Here is a 21,764-nt window from a genome sequence, read left to right as displayed (position 1 = left end):
AGTACCTATCATATATGCTATAATTTGCTGAATATTTGGCTTTCCGTCTAAACCGAGAGCTCCAAGAAGCAGGGACCATGTGTATTCTGCTCACTGCTGTGTCCCCTGTGCCCAGCACACAGTAGGCGCATAAGCGTATGACTGTCATTGCATATGCTAACTCTTTAGAGCACTTTTAGACATGTGTGGGTAAATAATGTGTGGGTAAATAATCATAACATAAAACTGTGTGAAAAAGGTAGTACACAACATGTAAAACAGTAGTAAAGAAAACAGTTTTCTGTGTACCTATATGGAGGAACAAGACGAGATAAATATTGTAAAATATTAACACTGGTTATCTCTGGGTTATGAGATTATCAGCTGGGATTTTTTCTTCTTTGTTTTCCATTTCCCTTCAAGGAGTTTATTATTTTCTAATCAGGAAATGTTAGACTACATTACCTGGTACTTTTATAATCAGATAAAACGGTGAGCCCCATTGTAAAAATGGTTCCGTTCTAGTATGAGGAAAAGCACTTAGGGGAAGACAAGAAAGCTGCAAAGTCACTGACCATCTCTAAGCATACTTTTTTTTTTTTAGTTTCATCAAAACTAGCTGAAATGTTGTTTATCTAATGTTAATTTTGAAGTGCCATTTAGAGCTACATGGGTCTGACATGTCATTTGTATATTTCATTTGCTAATTTAAATTTAAATTTTGTGCATTTAACCTGTTAGATTAAAAACCTCAGAAAACTTGATTTTCCCATACTTTAGTGTTTTAAAGAAGTCCTGGGATATCTCTTACCTGGGAATATTTGCCTGCTCTTATGTTTTTCTTAAAATGAAAAAGGAGTCCTTTTATTCCTCAACTGGCCCTCTTTAGATGGAGATGAAAGCTTGGATTAGGTGAAAAATCACTAAGAGACCCTGAAGAATTGATTAATCCAGGCCATTTGTGTTTGTCTTGCCTGTTTCCCTAGGATAATTAAATGGTGATGGATCGGAATTAGGCTGCAGCAGAGACTGGGGGAAAAAAATCTCCCGGCATCCCTTCCCGCAGAAGCGTCAGCCACGGCAGTGAGTGTAGCTGCCACTTTAACTGACATGTCTTAAATTCTGCTCTGGGAAGCTCTGGGATGCTGTCTGCAGCCTCGGCAACTTCTCTCCTTATGCCCTTTAATTGAGTCTCACTGGAGACCAAGACATAGAACAGAAACTGAGGATTTTTGTTGGCCTTTGAACCGAGGGCTGTCTTCTTCTTTTTGTTTGCCTTAAAAAATCTGGTAGAAGAGAGGGAAAGGCATCTCCACAGTGAGGCTAGACTCATTCCTCCAAAGTTACAGCTGCTCTAAATCTGTGAGTATGTGGCATTTTTAAAGCTGTTCCTGGGGGTCTGATTGCAGAGTTCTGTTTCGATCTGTGAGGATTTAATTTAAGGATAGCCGTGAAAATTTTAAAAATAGGAGTTAAATCTCACTGGAGACCTGCAGTTTTTGTTAATTGACATTGTCTTTATTAAAGGCTTCATGTCAAGCTGGTCAGGGCTCTCCCCCAATCCTCCCCCCCTCCGCCTCCCCCCTTTTGGGCTTCCTGAGGGTGAGTGCTGAGACCGGAGAAAACAGTACGTCTTGCTGCTGCAGAGGACGTGGTCTTTTCAGGATGCCATGGCTGGCTTAGTGCTGCTGCAAGGTGTGCATGGGACGGCAGAACAATGGAAGGCTGATGATAGCTCATTGTGGATTCACTGTGTTCATCTTATGGCCTTTGCTGGCTTCATTATAGGATGTTGTTTTGTTAGGGTGATTAAAACCTTAAGGAAAGATTAAGTACACTTGGCATGCTCTCAGAATAGTGGGGGTTGATAGTCCTAGACTTTACCTCTCACTGTGAACCCCTGCGTTGGCTTCTCTCGGTATCTCTCTAGCAGGTGACAGCTGGTGGGAATTACTAAAAAGTGACCTTTGCATGACCACCCCTTTTCTAATTGTGCATTTGAATTGGTGCCATTTTTTTCTGATGACGTAGATTCTTTAGCCTTAACATCTGTCCTTAGTCACTGTGTCCCACTTTCCCCCTTTGGAATTCACCAGAGGCTGGAACTGTATCCTTGCTGAAATATTATGGAATCAATTTTGAACATTTTGTGAAGGTAGTGGTTAAGTTTTGGTTCCCATCAAAACCCCCATATGTTCTTGATTTGTCCTTGTTAAATGAAAAGTCTTATGATTTCAGTGATTCATATCATTGGGTTACTGATCTCATTCCTTTATCTTAAAAATCACATTAGCTAAAGCAATTCCTAAAAGTTGATTTGTTCAGAGATCAGTAGTCAAAATACTTTTAAATGGCAACGGCTAACAGTCACCTTCGTAGGTATAGAATATATTTGAGGGGGGCATACTGTATGAGCTTTGTGGGTATCAGTATTTTGGTTGATTTCCTGCAGAGTGAAGGAAATCAAGGATTTTAAAAAAGAAACTACCCCCCAGAGATCAAACATATGCTGTTTTTATTTTTAAACATTTTCTTCGACCTAAACATAGCAACTTTGAATTTAATTAGGAAGGATTCCTAAAAATAGGAAATTCTGCCTTACCTAGACTTATAAGGAACTTAGGTGTATTATTCATTCATTCATTAAATAGACGTTTATATTTGTTGCAAAGGTCTTGCCAGGCCCTGGGGTTATGATACGGAACAAGATATTGTATGTGCCCTCATGGAGCAGATATTTTTAGCAGGTGAGGGGAGCATTTAAAAAGTACTTCATTATTTCATTACAACTGTGGTAATCTTTCAACTGTAGAAGTCTAGATGGTTTGTGGCCAGACATATATACAGGGCGTACAGATCCTTGCAACTCCTTCTGTCCCAGATCTTCTGAAGCGACAGATCCTTGGTATACTTGAGCTGGAAAAAGATTATGAAAATAATTTGATTAGTTCAACAAGTATATGATAAGCACTGTATTAAGTGCTGGTTTCATTTCACTCAATAAGAAATGGTCCCTGCTTTGGGGGAGCTTACAGTTAAGTGCAGTGGGAGGGGAAGGGAAATCGGTTATGTTAGTATATTTTAGTATCTTACTGTTTCATTAATCTAATACTTATTTATTGAGTGTCTGCTGTGATGTTGGGCATGGTTATGGGAACTGTGCTGGGCACCGGGGATGGGGTGGAGAATATGGCAAAGACACCCTGCTGGCTGGAAACTCCTTAAGGGCCTCAGTGGAGAAATGCTAGGGTGCCATGAAGAATACACAGGATGGGGTCGAGGACTTCCCTGTCATTTACTGAGCATCTGCAGTGGGCCAGCCACTGGTTGGTTTCTGCACACGTTAACTTCCCTTCAACCCTACAAAAGGCATAACTATCTCTGTTGTAACAAGCAGGTACCCCGCGATACAGAGAGGTGAAATTTCTGGGTCACATAGAAATAAGTGGAGGAATTAGAACTTGATCCCAGGTTTGACTTGATTTCCAGTCTCTGCCCCTTCTGGAGGTCACCAGTGACCTGAGTTCTAGAGGGAGAACAGCGTTTATTACAGGCTTCCCTGGTGACTGTGGGCAACTAAGTTTAAGAACCCTTCTTCTACTACTCCTTCAGTTTATAGACAGGTAGGGAGTGAGGTCAGAGGTCACACAAGTTAAAATGGGGCCAGTAAACCAGATTTCGTAGCTGCTGTTTATTTCATTGGAGTGTATTAGAAGCTACTAAGAAACCAAAAGCAGAATTAAAAGCAAAGAACAGACCAAAACCAATCATCCAAGTAAAACAAAACAAAGCAAAATAACAGCAAGAGCCTGAACTTGCAAAGGTGTTTGGCTGGCCTCAACTTTGAAGAAGAGGCCGTGGCAGCCTGACCTGCCTTCCCTCACAGCCCGGATTCAGAGGTCTGCCTGTGTTGCCTGTTGGTTGCTTGGAGGAAACAGTTAGCATTTTTTTTTTTTTTTAAGATTTTATTTATTTATTTGACAGAGACAGAGAGCGAGAGAGGGAACACAAGCAGGAGGAATGAGAGAGGAGAAGCAGGCTTCCCGCTGAGCAGGGAGCCCCATGCAGGATTCCATCCCAGAACCCTGGGATCATGACCTGAGCTGAAGGCAGACGCTTAACGACTGAGCCACCCAAGGCCCTCCCCCTTTTTTTTAAACAGGAGAAAATATCTTGGGTCATTAATAGCCATTCAGGCACTTAGAATTTATTGGAGGATACAGAGAAGAAACTCTGTAGTTAGTTAAAAAAAAAAAAAGGACACTGTCATTGGGATGTAGTGGGATAAATGCAGAGGTGTGGAGAAGGTCAGGGCTCTGTTGGAGCAAAGATGAAGGGTGACTAACCCAACCTGGGGTGATGGGCAGGAATCTGGGCAGAGGCTGACCTGAGAAGGCTTTCTGAAAGAGGCGATGTCTGAACTGAGACAGACGCTGGGCATGATTGATCGGTTATAGCAGGAGGGTTTATTAAGTACAAAGTCCTGAGATAGGAGAGACCATTGAAGGAGAGGCCAGACTTTCTCCTCTACTGTCTTAAATGTATTTCCTGGGCCCCGCAAATTAAATGGACAAAAGAGGAGCAGGAGGAAAAAAAGAAAGTTTAATTGCATACACACACGGGAGTTCACCAAAAAATGTACCTCAAGGAGGTGGTTAGAATTTGGGGCTTATATACTTTTTTTTTTTTTTTTTTTAGAGGGAGAGAGAAGCAGAGGGAGAATTTTTTTTTTTTTTTTTTAAAGATTTTACCCATTCATTGGACAGACAGAGATTACAAGCAGGCAGAGAGAGAGAGGAGGAAACAGGCTCCCTGCTGAGCAGAGAGCCCTATGCGGGGCTCGATCCCAGGACTCTGGGATCATGACCTGAGCCGAAGGCAGAGGCTTTAACCCACTGAGCCACCCAGGCGCCCCACAGAGGGAGAATCTTAGTTAGGTTCCACACCCCACACAGAGCCCGACGTAGGGCTCAATCTCATAATCCTGAGATTGTGACCTGAGCCAAAATTAAGAGTTGCCTGCTTAACTGACGGAGCCACCCAAATGCCCTGCTTATGTACTATCTTGAGGTACAATGAAGTGTGGAGAAGAGGCTAGGCCAAGGAAGGGGTTTTAGGTTTCTGGATGAGTGTTAAATTGTAGGAAGATGACCAGGAAATGTGTGGTAAGTAAGGATTATTGAGTTAGGTTTGTTGTGTAGATAAGAGTCCTCTCAGGTGGTAAGATTTATCCCTGAGGTAATTCTCTTTCTGGTGCGGGAAAGGGAAACACCTTTACAAAAGGAAATTTATGCCCTCCTTTTTGGCCAGGATGGGGAGGGTGAGAGCTAATTGCTTCAGCTCAAAACAGTCTTTATGTCAGAGTGACACATTTCAGGGTGACATACTCTGATTCCCTTCACCATGTTCTCTTCAGGATTTATCAAGAAGCCTGGGAGTCCTGCTGTTCTAGTGAGGATAGGCTGGTCAGAGGAAGACAGATGCCAAGGGCGTCTTGCCAAGGAGCTGTGGCAAGGGCGGTGACAGACCACTGAATTGCATGGACTTGTGTTTAGACAGGATGACCTGGACACAGTGTGGAGACTGGCCTGAGGGGTGGGGAAGAGTGTGCTTCAGTCCTATATGATTCTTTCTCTTGGTTCTAATACTCTGCCAAAAGTTATTGATAATTTAGGGCTTAATGGACTTTATGGCATAGGCTGAGAATTTAACATATGTGTGTATATATGTACCTATGTATGTATATATGTAGATACACACAAAGAAATAAATTTCCATCATTGTTTGTATAGAAAATACATTTGGTTTCCAGCACAGAGACAGACTTCTCATTTGATTAGTAAAAAGCTTGAGGCCTGCCATGAAGTAGGGGATTTTGAGGCTCTCTGGTTTCCTTTTTTGCTCTGTCATCCACTAAAGATTTTCATATCTTAGTGGGAAAGAAATGAACTAGAATCTTTTTAAAATGTCTGCTTCAGTCCTAGTACTCATGGTGAGTCTGTCTTTGTATTTTCAATGCAAACTATGCTGACTGCTCCTTCCTATTTTATAGATGAGGAAGATGAGGTGCCCCTTGAAAAGCTGTTGTACTGTGTCCCTTAGCCATAGATTGATTGGGGTATAGACAGCCCTCTCCTCATTTTATTTATTTATGTATTTATTAAAGCCATAGTGTACTCCTGGTTACATGTGTCATGAAAAATGATTTTTTTTTTGGTGCCTTATACCCGGAGATCTTCCTAACATTTTGCACTTGCTTTCCACTTAAAAAAAATTTTTTTTTATTTACTAGAAAGAGCGAGGGAGTGAGAGCGGGGAAGGGGGGGAAGCAGAGGGAGAGGGATAAGCAGACTCCATGAGAGCATGAAACCCCCCTGTGGGGCTTGATTTCATGATCTGAGCTGAAATCAGGAGTCCGATGCTCAGCCAGCCTGAGCCACCCTGGCCCCCATGCTTTCTACTTTTTAACACCACATTTACACTTATGTCTTTGGCTCATTTTTAAACTGATCTCTACATTCAGTGTGGAGCTCGAACTCACAACCCTGAGATCAAGAATCCCACCTCCACTGACTGAACCAGCCAGGGCACCCCCGGCTCATTTTAGAAAGGTCAGACTGCATATATGGGCAGATTATGTGGGTATGGGTTTGATAGGAATTTCATGTGTGGTTTACTTTTCTTTTGATATTTCATCAGTCTGCAGGTGTGGAAAGTCTTTAGTGACCATTCAAGTAGTATGAACGGATTTCTTTCGTTATTGTTTTTGTATTAGTGCGTTATAGAATATCTTATTTCAAGTCCTTATAGAGGACTATGTTTTAGAAAGCAGGGAAGTATGGGAAAAAGACTCAAATTTCACTTGTCCTTTGGGATTATGTGGTCATTATCTTCTTGGTCACTGGGTGGGGCAGAATTTGAGCCTTCCTGTGATCCAGCAAACCAAGTCCTAATATATAACATTTATGTGGCATCACCCCTCCTTAATATTAGTTTAGGTGTTTCTTCTTCTTCATTTTTTTTTAAGCAGTAGCATCCCTATATACAAAAACTATTTTGTGTGCCTGCTTGATATCACAGGCTGACTATACACCACACACTATGAAAACAGTCACACATTAAAGAGCTAGAGAAAATTAAACTTTAATTACGTGAGTATGTATATGCTTCCCCTTCTGGTTTGTTTTTGTCTTACCTAATATTTACTGAAATTTACTTATTTGTAAATGGAGGACTCTCGTGATAATACATACATGGGTATTTCCCATCTACATACATGATATAAAATGTAAGGTATTGAGAATGTATTTGGCACAAGGGCGCTAATATAGAATTAATACAAATGTCATTTGTTCCCCCCAAAATTCATTGAGCATCACTGTGCTAAGACAGAGAATTCCTGTCCTTGGAAAACTCATCCTCTACCTCGCACAGCTGAAAGTAAAGCAATAATCATACTATGATGAGTTTTAAATTCTGACCAAGGAACCCAGAGGAGAAACACATTACCTAGCGTGAAAAAAGCAATGACTTCAGGTAGCCTTTATTTTTTTTTTCTCCTTCATGGGCTGGAAGCCAAATGAAGGGAAAACTTTTTTCTAGCATTGCTTTTTAAAAATTTCTCTTTTGGCTACTCTTTGTTGTATGTAGTTTGTAACGTTTGAGAAGAAATGATACCCCCCCATCCCCCCACTCTCCTGCCCCCCACGGAAATCCTGTGTTTACTCTGCATCTTGAAAATACCTTCATTTCTCCTTTGAGGGGCAAACTGAACCAGGCCAAGTGCTGCCTAAGGAGCCTCAGCCACCCAGCTCCCCAATAGCAGGAATGCCCCGTAGGAATGCCGTGGTCTGGCTAATGGGAAGTTTTTAGCCCTAATCGTTTAACTCTTCTAACAACATCAGCTCCGCATTTATGTGGTATTCAGCCTAAAAAGTGATTTTACAAAATGGAGTGCGTTTCCTCCTTATAACTTCCGTGTAAAGTCTACGGGGCAAGTGTTGTTAACCCTCCTCTGGCTCTTTGTCTCGATGTGTTTGTTTGTTTTTCCCTCCCACTTTCTTTTTATTGTGGTAAGATACACCTAACATGTACTCTACCGTCTTCCCCACTTCTCAGTGTCCAGTTCAGTGGCATTCAGCACATTCCCACTGTTGTACCACCGTCACTGCCATCTGTCTCCAGAACTCTTTCATCAGGGAAAGCAGAACTCCATACTCATTAGACAAGAACTCCCCACTGCCCCCTCTTCCCCAGCCCCTGGCCACCACCTCTCTGCTTTCTATGATTTGTAACCCTCCTCTCTTTTTGCACACGAGGACCCTGAGATCCCTAGCCGCGGGCGAACTGTCCGGTGTGTCGCTGTTTGCAAGTGAGCGGCACACCTGGGACAGGGGTCCGGGCTCAGCCTTGCATCCCAACACGCTTTCGGCAACATCACACCACAGGTAGGACAGTGAGAAAAGGTGATTGGTAGACTAGGTAACAGCTTTCTGTTAGAAATAAGAAAACCCTCCAATAGGGAAGGGATTTTTTTTTTTTTTTAATTAAAAAACTAGCAAAACGAAATAGGAGCTGCCTGTGTATCTCTTGCCAATCTGAGGTTCTGTCGTTTGTTTGAAATATTGTGAAGGAGTACAGCTTGCTTTGCTTCAGGAAAGAATTTGAAAAGATACAGTCTCTGGTTTTAGTTTCCAGCTCTGTCTGATTTGCTCTGTGTGCCGGCAAGAGAAACAGCAACTGTTTGGGCAGTTTCTTTTTTTTTCCTGAAGAAACAGTAAGTCCTGGGGTCCATTTTCTTAGTGAGGAGGGTCTGAGGCATGCTTTCTAGTTTACATGAAAATGAACTTCTGTTCTTTTGCAACTGTTCTCACTTTGCTCTGGAACTCTCATCCCCCATGAGGGCAGAAGAAAACATTAAGTTGTCAATAAAAGATCCCATCATCTGTTCACATTTCAAATAGTCTCTTTTAGAGTGACTTAGATTTTCTCGGGGGGAATGGGAGAGGTAAGTGCCCAGTCAGGTAAAAATTTAAACTCTGTATCAGGCTTATTATCTTCTTTCTCAAAGGCTCCCCCGTTCCTCTTTCCCAAAAGTACCTGGGTGTGGGAAGAAGTTCCATGGAGATAGAGCCTTACCCTGGGAATTGCTCTCTGGTTGACAGCCCCACCCACTTGTTTTTGATTAACCTGTGTTGTCACTGTCTCTGCCACCAAAGCACCTGTGATGGCTGGATCTGTTGGTATGCTCATGACCCCAAGGACTTGGCATTCCACACTGGCTTTGGCTGGTCCATGGGGGCCTGAGGTCCATGGCTACTCTCATTTGCCCTTTGCTCCAGGGTCATCCAAGTTGTCTTTTAAAAAAACCTTATTTAAAAAGGAACAAACAAAAAAAAAACAAACAAAAAACACCTTATTTTGCAATAATTTCAATCTGAGCAAAAGAGTATGAGAATAAGAGTATTTGTATATCCCTAATCCATTTTTAACACTTTGCCACATTTGTTTTATTGTTCTTTCTCTGTAAGCACATCATTTTATGTCTTTTTGAGTCATTTGGGAGTAGGATCCAGTCCAGAGAAGGTAGTCTAGGAGGGGGCATTGAGATCTTCCTCAAGTGAGCAAGGGAAGGAATGTTTGTTCTTTCCTTTTCTCTGCTTTCCTCCAACTCTCCTTTTTCCTGAGCTAACCTTCTCTACTCTCTTGAACTCTTCCTTCTACTGAACTGGCTTTGAGGCCTTTCTGTCCCTGGCTCTTGGCTCCTAGTTGCATTTCCAGTTGTTGGTGCTCTTGGAACAGTGTGTTCTTGGGAGGTGTGTTGACAGGTGTGTTGTTGGGAGCAGATGGGTACACTGCTGACTTCTATGCGCTCCTGTGTCTGTTTATTCAGGAAGTCAGGCTCTCCACTTGCATGGCAGGTCTGCCTGGGGACAGTTGGCAGACAGCTTGCTGACATGTATGCAAGCTTTTGGTTGAACTTTTTTTTTTTAATTAATTATTTGAGAGAGAGAGAGAATACAGACACACTAGGTAGTAGGGGAGGGGCAGAGGGAGAGGGAGACAGAATCCTTAAGCAGATTCCCTGCTGAGCACAGAGCCCCTACACAGCCTTGATCCCAGGACCTGAGATGATGACCCGAGCCAAAATCAGAAGTTGGATGCTTAACCAACTGAGCCATATGGGTGCCCCTAGCTGGACTTTTTCTTCTTCTTCTCCTCCTCCTCCTCCTCCTCCTTCTTCTTCTTTTTGTAGGATTTTGTTTATTTATTTGACAGGGATAGCGAGAGCAAGCAGGGAGAGCAGCAGACAGAGGGAGAGGGAGAAACAGGCTTTCTCGATGAGCAGGGAGCCCCGTGCAGGACTCAATCCCAGGACCCTAGGATCTTGACCTGAGATGAAGGCAGACGTTTAACCAACTGAGCCACTAGGCGCCCCTTCCAGTTGGACTTTTGATCCAGAGTTAGGAACTTATAAGCAGGATAAAAAAAATGTGACTTGTGGCTCAGTCATGATCCTAGGGTCCTGGGATTGAGCCCCACATTGGGCTCCCTGCTCAGAGGGGAGTCTGTGTCTCCCTCTTTCCCTGCCCTCTCTCTAGCTCATGCTCTCTCTCTCTCTCAAATAAATAAAATATTTTTTAAAATGTGACATAGCAACATGATGGTAAAAAGTTGTAAGTACTTTAAAATCTATAATTTATTCTCCAGTATCATCTTTGAGATCATGAACTGTATGACTTTATGTATCTGACACATGATATAGTGCCTGCAGTGTCGTGCTCCTAGATGTTTGTGAGGGAAAACTAAACTTTAATTTACTAAATTTAACCCTTTCATTTAGTGCATTACTTTTTTAGATTGTGGTCCATTCCCTGCTACCTTTTCCAGCTTTATTTATTTTTGCAGAGTTGGTTACCTTGTTTTGTATCTTCTAGCCCAGTTTCTAATAAAAATGTAAAAGGAGGGTGAAAGGAAGTACCTTTCCAGTAACTCCATCTTTTGTGAAGGACTTTCATTTTCCATCTTTCATATAAGCATATGGCTTGTTGACATGCACACGGGCATGGTGTACTGCATTTTTCAGATCTGCCGAAGATGGGAATGGGGCTAGTATCGAGAACTCATTAGAGTGTCTCTTGGGAGAGCCAGTTCCATTCAATAAAGGAATAAATCCATTTTTAGCAAATAGATAGCTACATTAAAAATCAGGTTGAGATCATAAATGTATATATAAAATAACACATTTGAAAGCAATTCAGGAATATATTATTACAGGTATTTTAAGTTGGAAACTTAAAATAGCATGGAAGTGTGTTGTCAGTGTAGGAAACAGAAAAGATAAAATTAGAAAAACTGCAACATGTAAGTACTGATTTTCTCAAAGTAGTGAAAATTTGGAAGAGTTCAATAAGGTCTAAAATTACATTAGAGACACATTGGGTAGTGATGTATTCTATCTTCCTTACATGGAAAGGACTAAAAATAATATACTGTTCTTGCATTTTTTTTCCAGAGAACTATTGTAAGCTGTGTGTGACCGTAGAGGGGGTGAACAGAGGGTGTTTCCTTAAATTAATATTCAAATGTTCCCTTCATGAATTTGAACTTAAATTGCTCAAAATATATAGTTTTTTCCCAATTATTAAAAATACTGCATGATCATTTTTGAAACTTTGAAAAAAAACATCAAAAAGCACAAAGAATATAAAAATCACCCAAGCTCCACAGATAATATGAAAGAAAGTTTACAGTTTTGATTGTCCTAAGCCTAAGCATGGACTATTTAGGGGCAGGTTAATTAGTTTATAAATTCATTAGTATCTGACTTAATGGAATAATTATATCCTTTGTTGGTGCTTGTCTTTTGTTTTTTTTTTTTTTTAGCGTGTAGATCCTCCCTATAACAGAACAGGACTTGAGTGAAGAGAAAATGGTGGCATTCCTTTGCTTTGATTCTGTAGCACCGGTGAGAGGCTGGGGTTGAGGCTGGCAGTGCATTTGGGGGTACCTATTGATTTTTGGACTCTTCTTGCTCAGTCAGCTGCAGCAGCCACATCTCCCCTCTTCCTTGATCACAGGCTGTGAGAATGGCTACTTGAAGGAATCAGCCATTGGGCAGAATTTGTTCATGTGAGTTTTCTTTAGTGAAACACAAGCCGATCATGTGGTTGAAAATATTAAGCAGTGGATTTCCCAGGAACCTGGTAGTGGTGTCCACCAGAGTCTTGTGTTTATAACTCCAGTGGACACCCATCCAGACTGTAGATTGTATATAAATGGTGCCTCCCAGAACATACCAGTTGGTCTGTTTACTTTCATTCCTTTTCTCCCCAAAAGAGAGATTTTAACTTTGATGATAAAGCTTAAAGGATACTAAGTGTCCTTTTATTAATTTTTGAAATTTCATTTCATTTTTTCTTCTTTTTAAAAAGGGCTAGCAGGGCATCTGGGTGGCTCTTTGGTTAAGTATCTGCCTTCAGCTCAGGTCACAATCTCAGGGTCCCGGGATCAAGCCCTGCATGGGGATCCCTGCTCCATGGGGGAGTCTACTTCTCCCTCTCATGCTCCTTCTGTGCTCTCTCTCTCTCTTAAATAAATAAATAAAATCTTAAAAAAAAGGGGGGGGCTAGCTTTGGGTGCCTGGGTGGCTCAGTCAGTTAAGTGTCTACCTTTGGCTCAGGTCATGATCCCAGGGTCCTAGAATCAAGCCCCACGTCAGGCTCTCTGCTCAGCACAGAATCTGCTTCTCCCTTTCTCTCTGCCCCTCCCTCACTCGTGTACGCATGTACTCTCTCTCAAATAAATAAATAAAATCTTAAAAAAAAATGGGTTAGCTTTTATTTCATTGTTCAGGACCATAGCACGTTGTGTTGGATTTATTGGGGAAATGAAATTTGAATTGATTCTGCTAATTATGATTTGAATGAGAGGAAAAAGTATTAAAAATAGCTGTAAGCTTTTCATTTGAAAATAGTTTTACCTACTGATTAAAAATTAGAGCAGTATGAAACTTAATAGTAAAAAGACAAATAGCCCATTTAAAAAATGGCCAAAGAACCTGGATAGACATTTCTCCAAAGAAGATATACAAATGGCCATTAAGTACCTAAACAGATGCTCAACCACTAGTCATTAGACAAATGCAAATCAAAACTACAATGAGATACCATCACACCCACTAAGATGAATAATAATAAACGTTGGCCAAGGTATGGAGAAATTGGAACACCCTACATTGCTGGTAAGAATGTAAAATCACATAGCCACTTGGAAAAACACTGGCAGTTTTTTGAAATGTCAAGTATAAACTTACCATATGACTCAGCAATTATCTTCCTAGGTATATAGCCAAGAAAAATGAATTATATTTCTATACAAGAACTTGTACATGAATATTAATAGCAGCATTATTCAAAATAGCTAAAAAGTGGGGGACACCTGGGTGGCTTAGTTGGTTGTATGTCTGACTTTTGATTTTGGCTCAGGTTATGATCTCAGGTCATGGGATCAAGCCCCACATCTGGCTCTGTGCTTGACAGGGAGTCTGCTTGATATTCTTTCTCTCTCCCACTGCCCTTTCCCCCCACTCTTGAGCACAAGTGCTCCCTCTCCTTCTCTCTCTAAAATAAGTAAGTAAATCTTTAAAAAAATACCCCCAAAGTAGAAATAACACATATATTCATCAACTGATAAAATGATAAACAAAATGTGTTCTATCCATACACTGGAATATTGTTTGGCAATAGAAAGGAATGAAGTACTGATACATCATCAACATGTACCTTGAAGACTTTATGCTAAGTGAAAAAGCAAGTCACGGAAGACCACATATTCTATCAGTCCATTAATATGAAATGTCCAGGCTAGAAAAAAAACCTGTGTATACTGAAAGCAGATTCGTGGTTGCCTAAGACTAGAGGTGGAGGGGAGAAATGCAGAGTGAGTGCTAATGGATGGATGCAAGGTTTCTTTTGGGTGACAGAATGTTGTAAAATTAGATTGTGATGATAGGGACACCAGGGTGGCTCAGTCAGTTAGGCTTCTGATTCTTGGTTATCGCTCATGATCTCAGGGTTGTTGGACGGAGTCTCTGCACTCAGCGGGGAGTCTGCTCGAGAGTCTCTCCCTCTGCCTCCTCCGTGACCCTCCCCCAATTCTCTCTCTCATTGTGGTGAAAGCCGAACACCTCTAAGAATGTACTAAAAGCCCTTGACTGTGTACTTTACATGGGTGAATTGTATGGTCTGTGAATTATATCTCGATAAAGCTGTTTAAAAACTTAAAAAAAAAAGGCATAAAATCAGGGCAAAAGAAGGACAAATTTTCCAACACAATTGAAAATATTGAGGTATGATGTATTGTTTTTCTTATCTTTTATCAACCCAATAATAGTATTTTCCACTATCTAAAAATACATTACTTTTAACTTATGGATATAACATCTAGGTTATGCTTAGGAGTAGAACAGTCAAGTCATTCTGTTCAGTTAAATTTTTAATAATTGTGCTTACTTTGGTGGTACAGATTCTAAGACCGAAGCAGTCTAAGGAGCATTTAGCTAGAGGAAATCTGAACTTCAGTGCCGTGTTCCATGTATTAGAAACATTGAAGGAAAAAAGATCTGAATAAATGTGTGTATAGATGAGAAAATACAGTATTGTAGAGGTAGTGTTAAAAACCAAAGTTCAGCCTAGCAAATTTGAAGATCTAACTGGCTTTATTTAACAATTCGTGAATTGGGCAGCATCCCATCTAGCAAGTAGAGGGGCGGTCTGAGGAGTTGTACAAAACGGCAGGATTTTATAGGAAGAAGCGAGGGGCCAGAAAGTTGTTAGCAAAAAGAAAGGATTATTCCAGGCAGGGTCGCTTTCCCAAAGGAGGAAAAGTAGCAGGTCTTACCTTGCAGATTACCTCATCTTTCTCTGGGGAATGGAGAGGGCCCCTGTGGCAGACTCATGGAGGACTCATTGGCCCCAGATGGGGAAAATTCCTGACTGACTGGTTAAGACTATTTTTCTGGGGGAAGTTGAAACTAGAATTAGTTATTAAACCCCAGTTTGGAACTCTAAGAGACAAAGAGACACCATTTTGGGCTTGTGGTTTTTCCTTTTAACAATGTCAAAGATTTATTTATTGAGGAAATCAGCAAGATGGTAAAACTGGTTCCAGGAGCATTTGGGCAACTGATGAATGTTGGAATAAGATTTTTATAGGAGAAACTTTTTAATCTCCTGTAAGGCAGTATTTGCACAAATACCAGACCAAGAAAATCTGTAAGTTTATGTATTATCTTACATAATATGAACATTAATTGGTAGTAAATAGTAAATCGAAGAAACTGATATTCCTTACAGAATGAAATATTGCTTGGTGGGTCCGCTAATGCTCCAAGATGACGTTGAAAGGACATGCTCTTTTCTCTTTGTGTTTCTTCTAAGCCAAGGAGTAGCTGAAAGATGACTTATTCACTGATGTGGGGATAATTGCCTATTCATGTGGGAAACAATTAAATTTAACTCTCACAGTATATGCCTGTCATTTTCTCTCTGTATTTGAAACATTTATCATAAAAGAAGAAGAAAATAGGTTGTTGGTGAAATATTATATAGTAGTCTAAGTGAGTGAATTAGGTCTATATCAAAAAATACTGTTGAATAAAAAAATCCATATGTAGCCTGATGTTCTGACTGTGATATTAATATAAATTTTAAAATACTATAGAATTTCAGGGACTTCGTGTACATGTATACAAAGGCATAAAGGACTAGAAGGATCTAATTTAAACTTTTATACCTCCGAAAATGTGAATAAAATCTAACATTATTTTATTAATAATTATTAAGTTCTGCTGAATTCAAATCTGTTATTGTCTGGTAAGGATAGTGTAATTGTAGCTTTGAAACATGCAACATTTACCTGGCACAGCAGACTTGATTTTAGTGGAACTTAATAAATTTTAGTATTTATATAGATGGTATGTCAAATCACTGGGGAAAATACATGGTCTTTAAAAAATTATCTTTGGGGGTGCCTGGGTGGTTCAGTGGGTTAAGTCTCTGCCTTCGGCTCAGGTCATGATCTCAGGGTTGGGTGCTTCCCCTATTCTGGTAAAAATGGCATTGTGATGGAAAACAACTTGTCTTAACCTACATTTCTTTCTGTGTATGGTTGGTGTTTTCTTTTCTCCCAACCACCTTTGTGAGAAGACCTTGATTTTCCCTTAACCTGATGTATAAAATTTAGGGAACTTGATATATTCAAGATAGATTGAATGTTGAATCTAAAATATTACGGGGTATTGGGAAGTCTGAAAGGTGGGCTAGAATCAAACTCCACTTAATTGAGGGCTTTGCACACTTAAAATTAAAAAAAAAAAAAAGCTTCCCTAGGGAAAGTCAATAACCCTTTTCTCTCTATGGCTTGTGTATAGTTAAGGTGAATGGAAGCGGGAGGTTGGGGATTCTGTTATAACACGGGGCAGGGCTTACTCTTAAACTGTGAGTTTCCTTCTCTTGCTTGGACCTGCCTCCATGTGTCTGTGGAGGGAGCTCTGGGTCAGTAAAATGGCCCAAGTCTGCAAACCAGATCAGTCCCCACCTCCTCTTTGTTTCCTTAGCACTGTGTGGTGTATATGTAATGGGAAATGGAGCCATTTATTAAAAGAATATACTTTGCAAAATATATGTCCTTTAATTCAAGAATTTATACTCGGGAAATAATCAGGCAAGTGACTAAAGAGCTTATTACAATAGTGTTTGTAATTGCAAAACATTGGGAGCAACTTACATGCCCCCAAATAAGGGACAAGTAACAAATTATGTTACAGTAACTATAATAAAGCAACTCTGTCGAGAAGAAAAGATTCAGGATAAATTAAACATATGATGAAGGAAACTAGAACCTGTCACCCCATGATTTGACCTAAAAATCATTTTGAGCTGAAGGCAATCAAGAAGCAGTAAACACTGGAAAAGCTCCCCTTTTCCTGCCTAAAGGCAGGAAATAAATTCTCCTTTTACTGGAGAAAGACATTTGTATCAGCTTAGCGACTCTGGAAACCTTTTTAAAGTAACCGTTGTCTTCTTAGTTACTTCTTCATCATATATTATTCTGAGCCCCAACCTTTGTCTCACCAATTCTTCACAAATGTGAAAACTGCTTTCTTCTTTGCGGTCTTCGTTCTCTTGTGAAGGCTCCCATGTACAGGATGAATTAAGTAAAATATATATGCTTTTCTCCTGTTAATCTGTCTTTCTCCGTTTTATTTCCACATCCAGCCAGGGACTCTAAGAGGGTCAAGGAAAACGTCTTCCATCCTTACAATAGCATTCCATTTTAATAAAGTATAAAAATACATGTATAGATTTACTTGGGAAAAGATCTGGGAGGATATTTATTACAGGATACAGTGTTGTCTTTGGATGGAGAGCTGTGGGGGTGATTTTATTTCTTTTTTGTGTGCTAGAATAAACAAAATAAGTTTATTTTATTGCTGCAATATTTCAGAAATGTTCACCATGTAACAGTACGTAGATTTTTGTTACTGGATTTTTAAAATTGATTAGACATAGAGGTGAGATGTATTAAATAATTGAAGGTCTTATGTTGTATACTTGAATTTATGGGGACTTTTCCTGTAGGACAAAGAAATAAAAACCTCATTCTGTTTTATTTTGTTTTGCTTTTTTATTAATAGGTTTTCTCGCACAGATATGGCAACAAGCAGCCGTCCCTTTGCATCACTTGATACAAAACTGGCCTCTGGACGGCTCGGATCATCTAATGTGAGCAGGTCAGGAAGAGGGTGCAGGTGTTTTCGGGACAACAGGGGAGAGCAGTACAACTCTGGTGAATTGCAGTGTTGATGTTACAATAGGGCTTTGTATTTTACTGACTGGTGAAATAAGCAGGTGTAGTGTCTATTTTATAAATTAGGGAAGGAGAGGCAGAGCTGCTAAAGGACTCGTGAATGGATGGCACTGTTACCTAAAAAGAAACCAAGCTAAATTCAACATTTGGGACACACCTTCCCTTTTGAGGCTTTTGTATCTTAAAATTTTTTAAATCATCAATTTCCTTTATAAAATATTATAAACACATTTTCAAGCATTGGAGAAAATGGAAGGAAGGAGAAACATCCACCATAAATATGACCTCTTAAACTGTATTCTCGTCTTTTCCTGGGCATATGCTTCTGTCTGATATGGATGCAGCCATAGTGTTTTCACTGAATGTTGCAGTATGATTTTTTCTCTACTTACATTCTTCTTGTATCCTTGGCTTAAAGAGCATTTTAAGAAACGTTGATTGTAGAAAATTCAGGAAATACAGAAAACTACAAAAGAGAGAGAAAAATGTATATTACCATCACTGTAACTTTGTGTGTGTGTGTATGTGTGTGTGTATCCTTTTTTATCTCTTTATATATAGAGTGCTTTTTTTTCTAATTACTTGGCGTCATGTTCTATATACTATTTAGTAACCTGCTTTTTAAAAATTTTGTTACTATTTTTTACCCTGCCCCCTCCAACCTTTCTTTTGTACCTGCTTTTTCAAAGTTAATGTATCATTACATTTTTCCTTTCCATTAATATTTTTGTAATATCACAGTTGCTAATAATATTCCTTTCCTGCCCATTCTAGAATTAATATAATGAGTCCTTTCTTTTCGAACACGTATGTTTATCAGATATTAAAGGCGACTCTGTGAAAGCTATGTTTTATACTATGAGAAAGGGCTTTTTATCTATCCTTACAGGCTTTTTAAACTTTAAGTTATACACCAGATCTTTAGCATTTGAGATTTTGCATTTGAAATTTCAGCTACTTGTGAGTGTGTTCCTAACACTCGTGGCTTTGGCAGTTTGCCCCAGGGCTCAGCTCTCACAGTACAACGAAGGGGTGTGATGATTTGAAGACTGATGAGTGGAGATGAAGCTGGAACTAACTCCTAAGGATCTAAGAGTCATTTATTTTTCACATTACGATTTCATTCCATACGTCTCTGCTTGTGGAAATCTGAGCTTTCTGTAGAAATATAAGTCTCTCCCTCAGGGTTAACCTCTAACTCATCTGATAGTTTCCTAAGTAACTACTGCATCAACCTTTCTAGATCTTCCTTGATTTACGGTGGGCTTACATCCCAAATGAGCCCATCATAAATTGAAAATGCATTCAATGCTTCTAACCTACTGAACCTCATAGCTTAGCCTTGCCTACCTTGAATGTGCTCAGAGCACTTAACGTTAGCCTGCAGTTGGGCAAAAGCATCAGAACCCATTTCTGGTAAAAGAGTAACTGAAGTGGGATTTTGTTTTCATGCTTGAAGGAAGGGATTTGAAGAGGTTGGTGGCATGGAAATGGGATTTTAAGTTCTTTTAAATTATCATACTGTTCATTTACTTACTGAAATATTTTCCTGTTAGAATTTGTTACACAGGGGTGCCTGGGTGGCTTCGTCGGTTAAGTATCCGACTCTTGATCTCAGCTCTGGTGTTGAACTCAGGGTCCTGAGTTCATGCCCTGTGTTGGGCTCCATGCTGGGCACGGAACCTACTTTAAAAAAAAAAAGTTACACAAAACATTTTGGAGAAGGCTCTGATTTTATTATTTATTATTTGTTTATGTGTCTGTTTATTTTGGTTGAGGGGAAGGGCACAGGCACGGGGAGAGAGAGAGAGAATCTTAAGCAGGCTCCATGCCTCACACAGGGCTCGATCTCACAAATCCGAGATCACGACCCCAGCCGAAATCGAGTTGGACACTTAACTGATTGAGCCACCCAGGCACCCTAAGAGCCCTAATTTTAAAGAGCAAAATTTCTATCAAATAAGAGATAATTTTTAATAAAGGGTAAAATCATAATGATTATACAGATATGGAAATAAACAGGTTAAAGATTTTACTTAACTCGTTAATCAGTGAGGGAACTAGACAGATGTTATAACAGATTCGAAGGAGAAATTGAAACAGCACAAATTTATATGGAGTAAAAGAATATTGAAATTAACGTCCAAAGTCAGCAAAACTAGCTTTTTGTATGCTGAAGGAGAAGAGGTAATTGAACCTCTACTAGTCAGGATAGAATTTACATGTCTATGGACATGTCTATAGACAATTATTTTCCATTGCTCTCAGTTACAATTTACAGAGTTGCAATTCAACACTAAAAAACCAAATCTATTAAAAAATGGGTGGAGGACCTGAATAGATATTTTTCCAAAAAGACATACAAATGGCCAACAGACATGGAAAGATGCTCAACATCACTAACTATTGGAGAAATGCAAATCAAAACCACAGTGAGATATCAGTTATATCTGTCAGAATGCCTAAAATTAGCAAAAAAAAAAAAAAAAAAAAAAGACAAGACATAACAAATGTTGCCCAGGATGTGGAGAAAAGGAAACCCTCGTGCATTCTTGGTGGGCATATAAACTGGCACAGCCACTGTGGAAAACAGCACGGAAGTTCCTCAAAAAAGTAAACATTGAAATGCCATATGATCCATTTTCATTGCTAGGTATTTACCAAAAGAAAAGGAAAACATTAATTCTAAAAGATGGTGCGCCCCATGATTATTCACATTCTTTACAATAGCCAAGATATGGAAGCCAAGATACAGAAGATATGGACACCCAAGTGTCCAACCATAGATAAGTGGATAAAGAAGATATGGTGTATGTATACAATGGATTATCACTCAGCTGTAAAAAACGATGAGATCTTGCCATTTACAACAGCATAGATGGACCTAGAGGATATAATGTTAAGTGAAATAAGTCAGACTGAGAAAGACAAATACATTCAACACTTACGTGTTGAATCTAAAAAACAAAACAAATGGATAAACAAACAAAATGCAGAATCAGACCTATAAATATAGAAAACAAACTGATGGTTGCTAGAGGGATGGGGTAGGTGGGTGGATGGGCAAAATGGGTGAAGGAGAGTGGGACATACAGGCTTCCACTTAGGGAATAAATAAGTTGTGGGAATAAAAGGCACAGCACAGGGAATACAGTCCATGATATTAGACTAACATTGTACCGTGACAGATGGTAGCTACATTTGTGGTGAGAATAGCAAGAGAAGATGAGTCACTGTGTCGCACACCTGAAACCAAGGAAGCATTGTGTGGCCACTATACTCTAATTAAAAAAGAAAATACAGTTTACAGAGTTGCAAGGTAGTTCCCTAGAATCAAAAAGCAATCCGAAGGGGTCCCTTCTACAGTCTGGACAATAATGCATAGTTTTCCGCTGAAGCGTATTTTTCCCCCTACATGATCAAACTAACCCCCAATAACTTTCCCTCTCTTATGAGTAAAGGTAGTTCCCCTGCTTGTGGTCTTTGTGCCTGCTATGAGCCTTATTTGTCAATTTCTTCCCCCCTCATAACAGCTTCATGAAGTAGATGGTGGTGGTGTTCCCATTTTACAGGTGAGCCAGTCAGGCTTCAGAACGTTAAAGACGTAGCTACTCAGTGGTGGAGTTAGAATTCCAGCCTTCCGTCTCCAAAGTGTCCACACACACACACATGCGACAACGTGCTTGTAGTAAAAGCTGTAGACATTGTGTATTTTTTTTATTTTTTTGGTCTTTAGGTCAACATCAAACAAGGTGGATCTCAAGTGTGGCCTAGAAGAATGTGAAGTGGCATTGAACTTATTTCTAAGTAACAAATTTACAGATGCCTTAGAATTGCTTCGACCGTGGTAATTAACTTTATTTCTTTCAGATAAAATATATTTTTTTCAGATGTTTTTGATGATTCTTTCTTTC

The 21,764-nt window shown here is 39.8% G+C and overlaps 1 protein-coding gene across 1 annotated transcript in view; it reads left to right on the top strand.

Moving 5' to 3' along the window:
* TTC39B (tetratricopeptide repeat domain 39B) overlaps window positions 1–21,764 on the top strand; it is a 123,037-nt gene that overhangs the window by 52,482 nt on the left and 48,791 nt on the right. The window contains exons 3-4 of the mRNA XM_080819607.1: window positions 17,678–17,773; window positions 21,587–21,697. Coding sequence (XP_080675733.1) covers window positions 17,678–17,773; window positions 21,587–21,697 — 207 coding nt within the window. The remainder of the gene's footprint in view (window positions 1–17,677; window positions 17,774–21,586; window positions 21,698–21,764) is intronic.

The sequence above is a fragment of the Martes martes genome (assembly GCF_963455335.1).
Source record: "Martes martes genome assembly, chromosome: 12".
In the NCBI taxonomy this organism is placed as follows: Eukaryota; Metazoa; Chordata; class Mammalia; order Carnivora; family Mustelidae; genus Martes; species Martes martes.
Note: the sequence above shows the minus strand (reverse complement) of the source record. Positions and strands in the feature narration are given on the sequence as shown.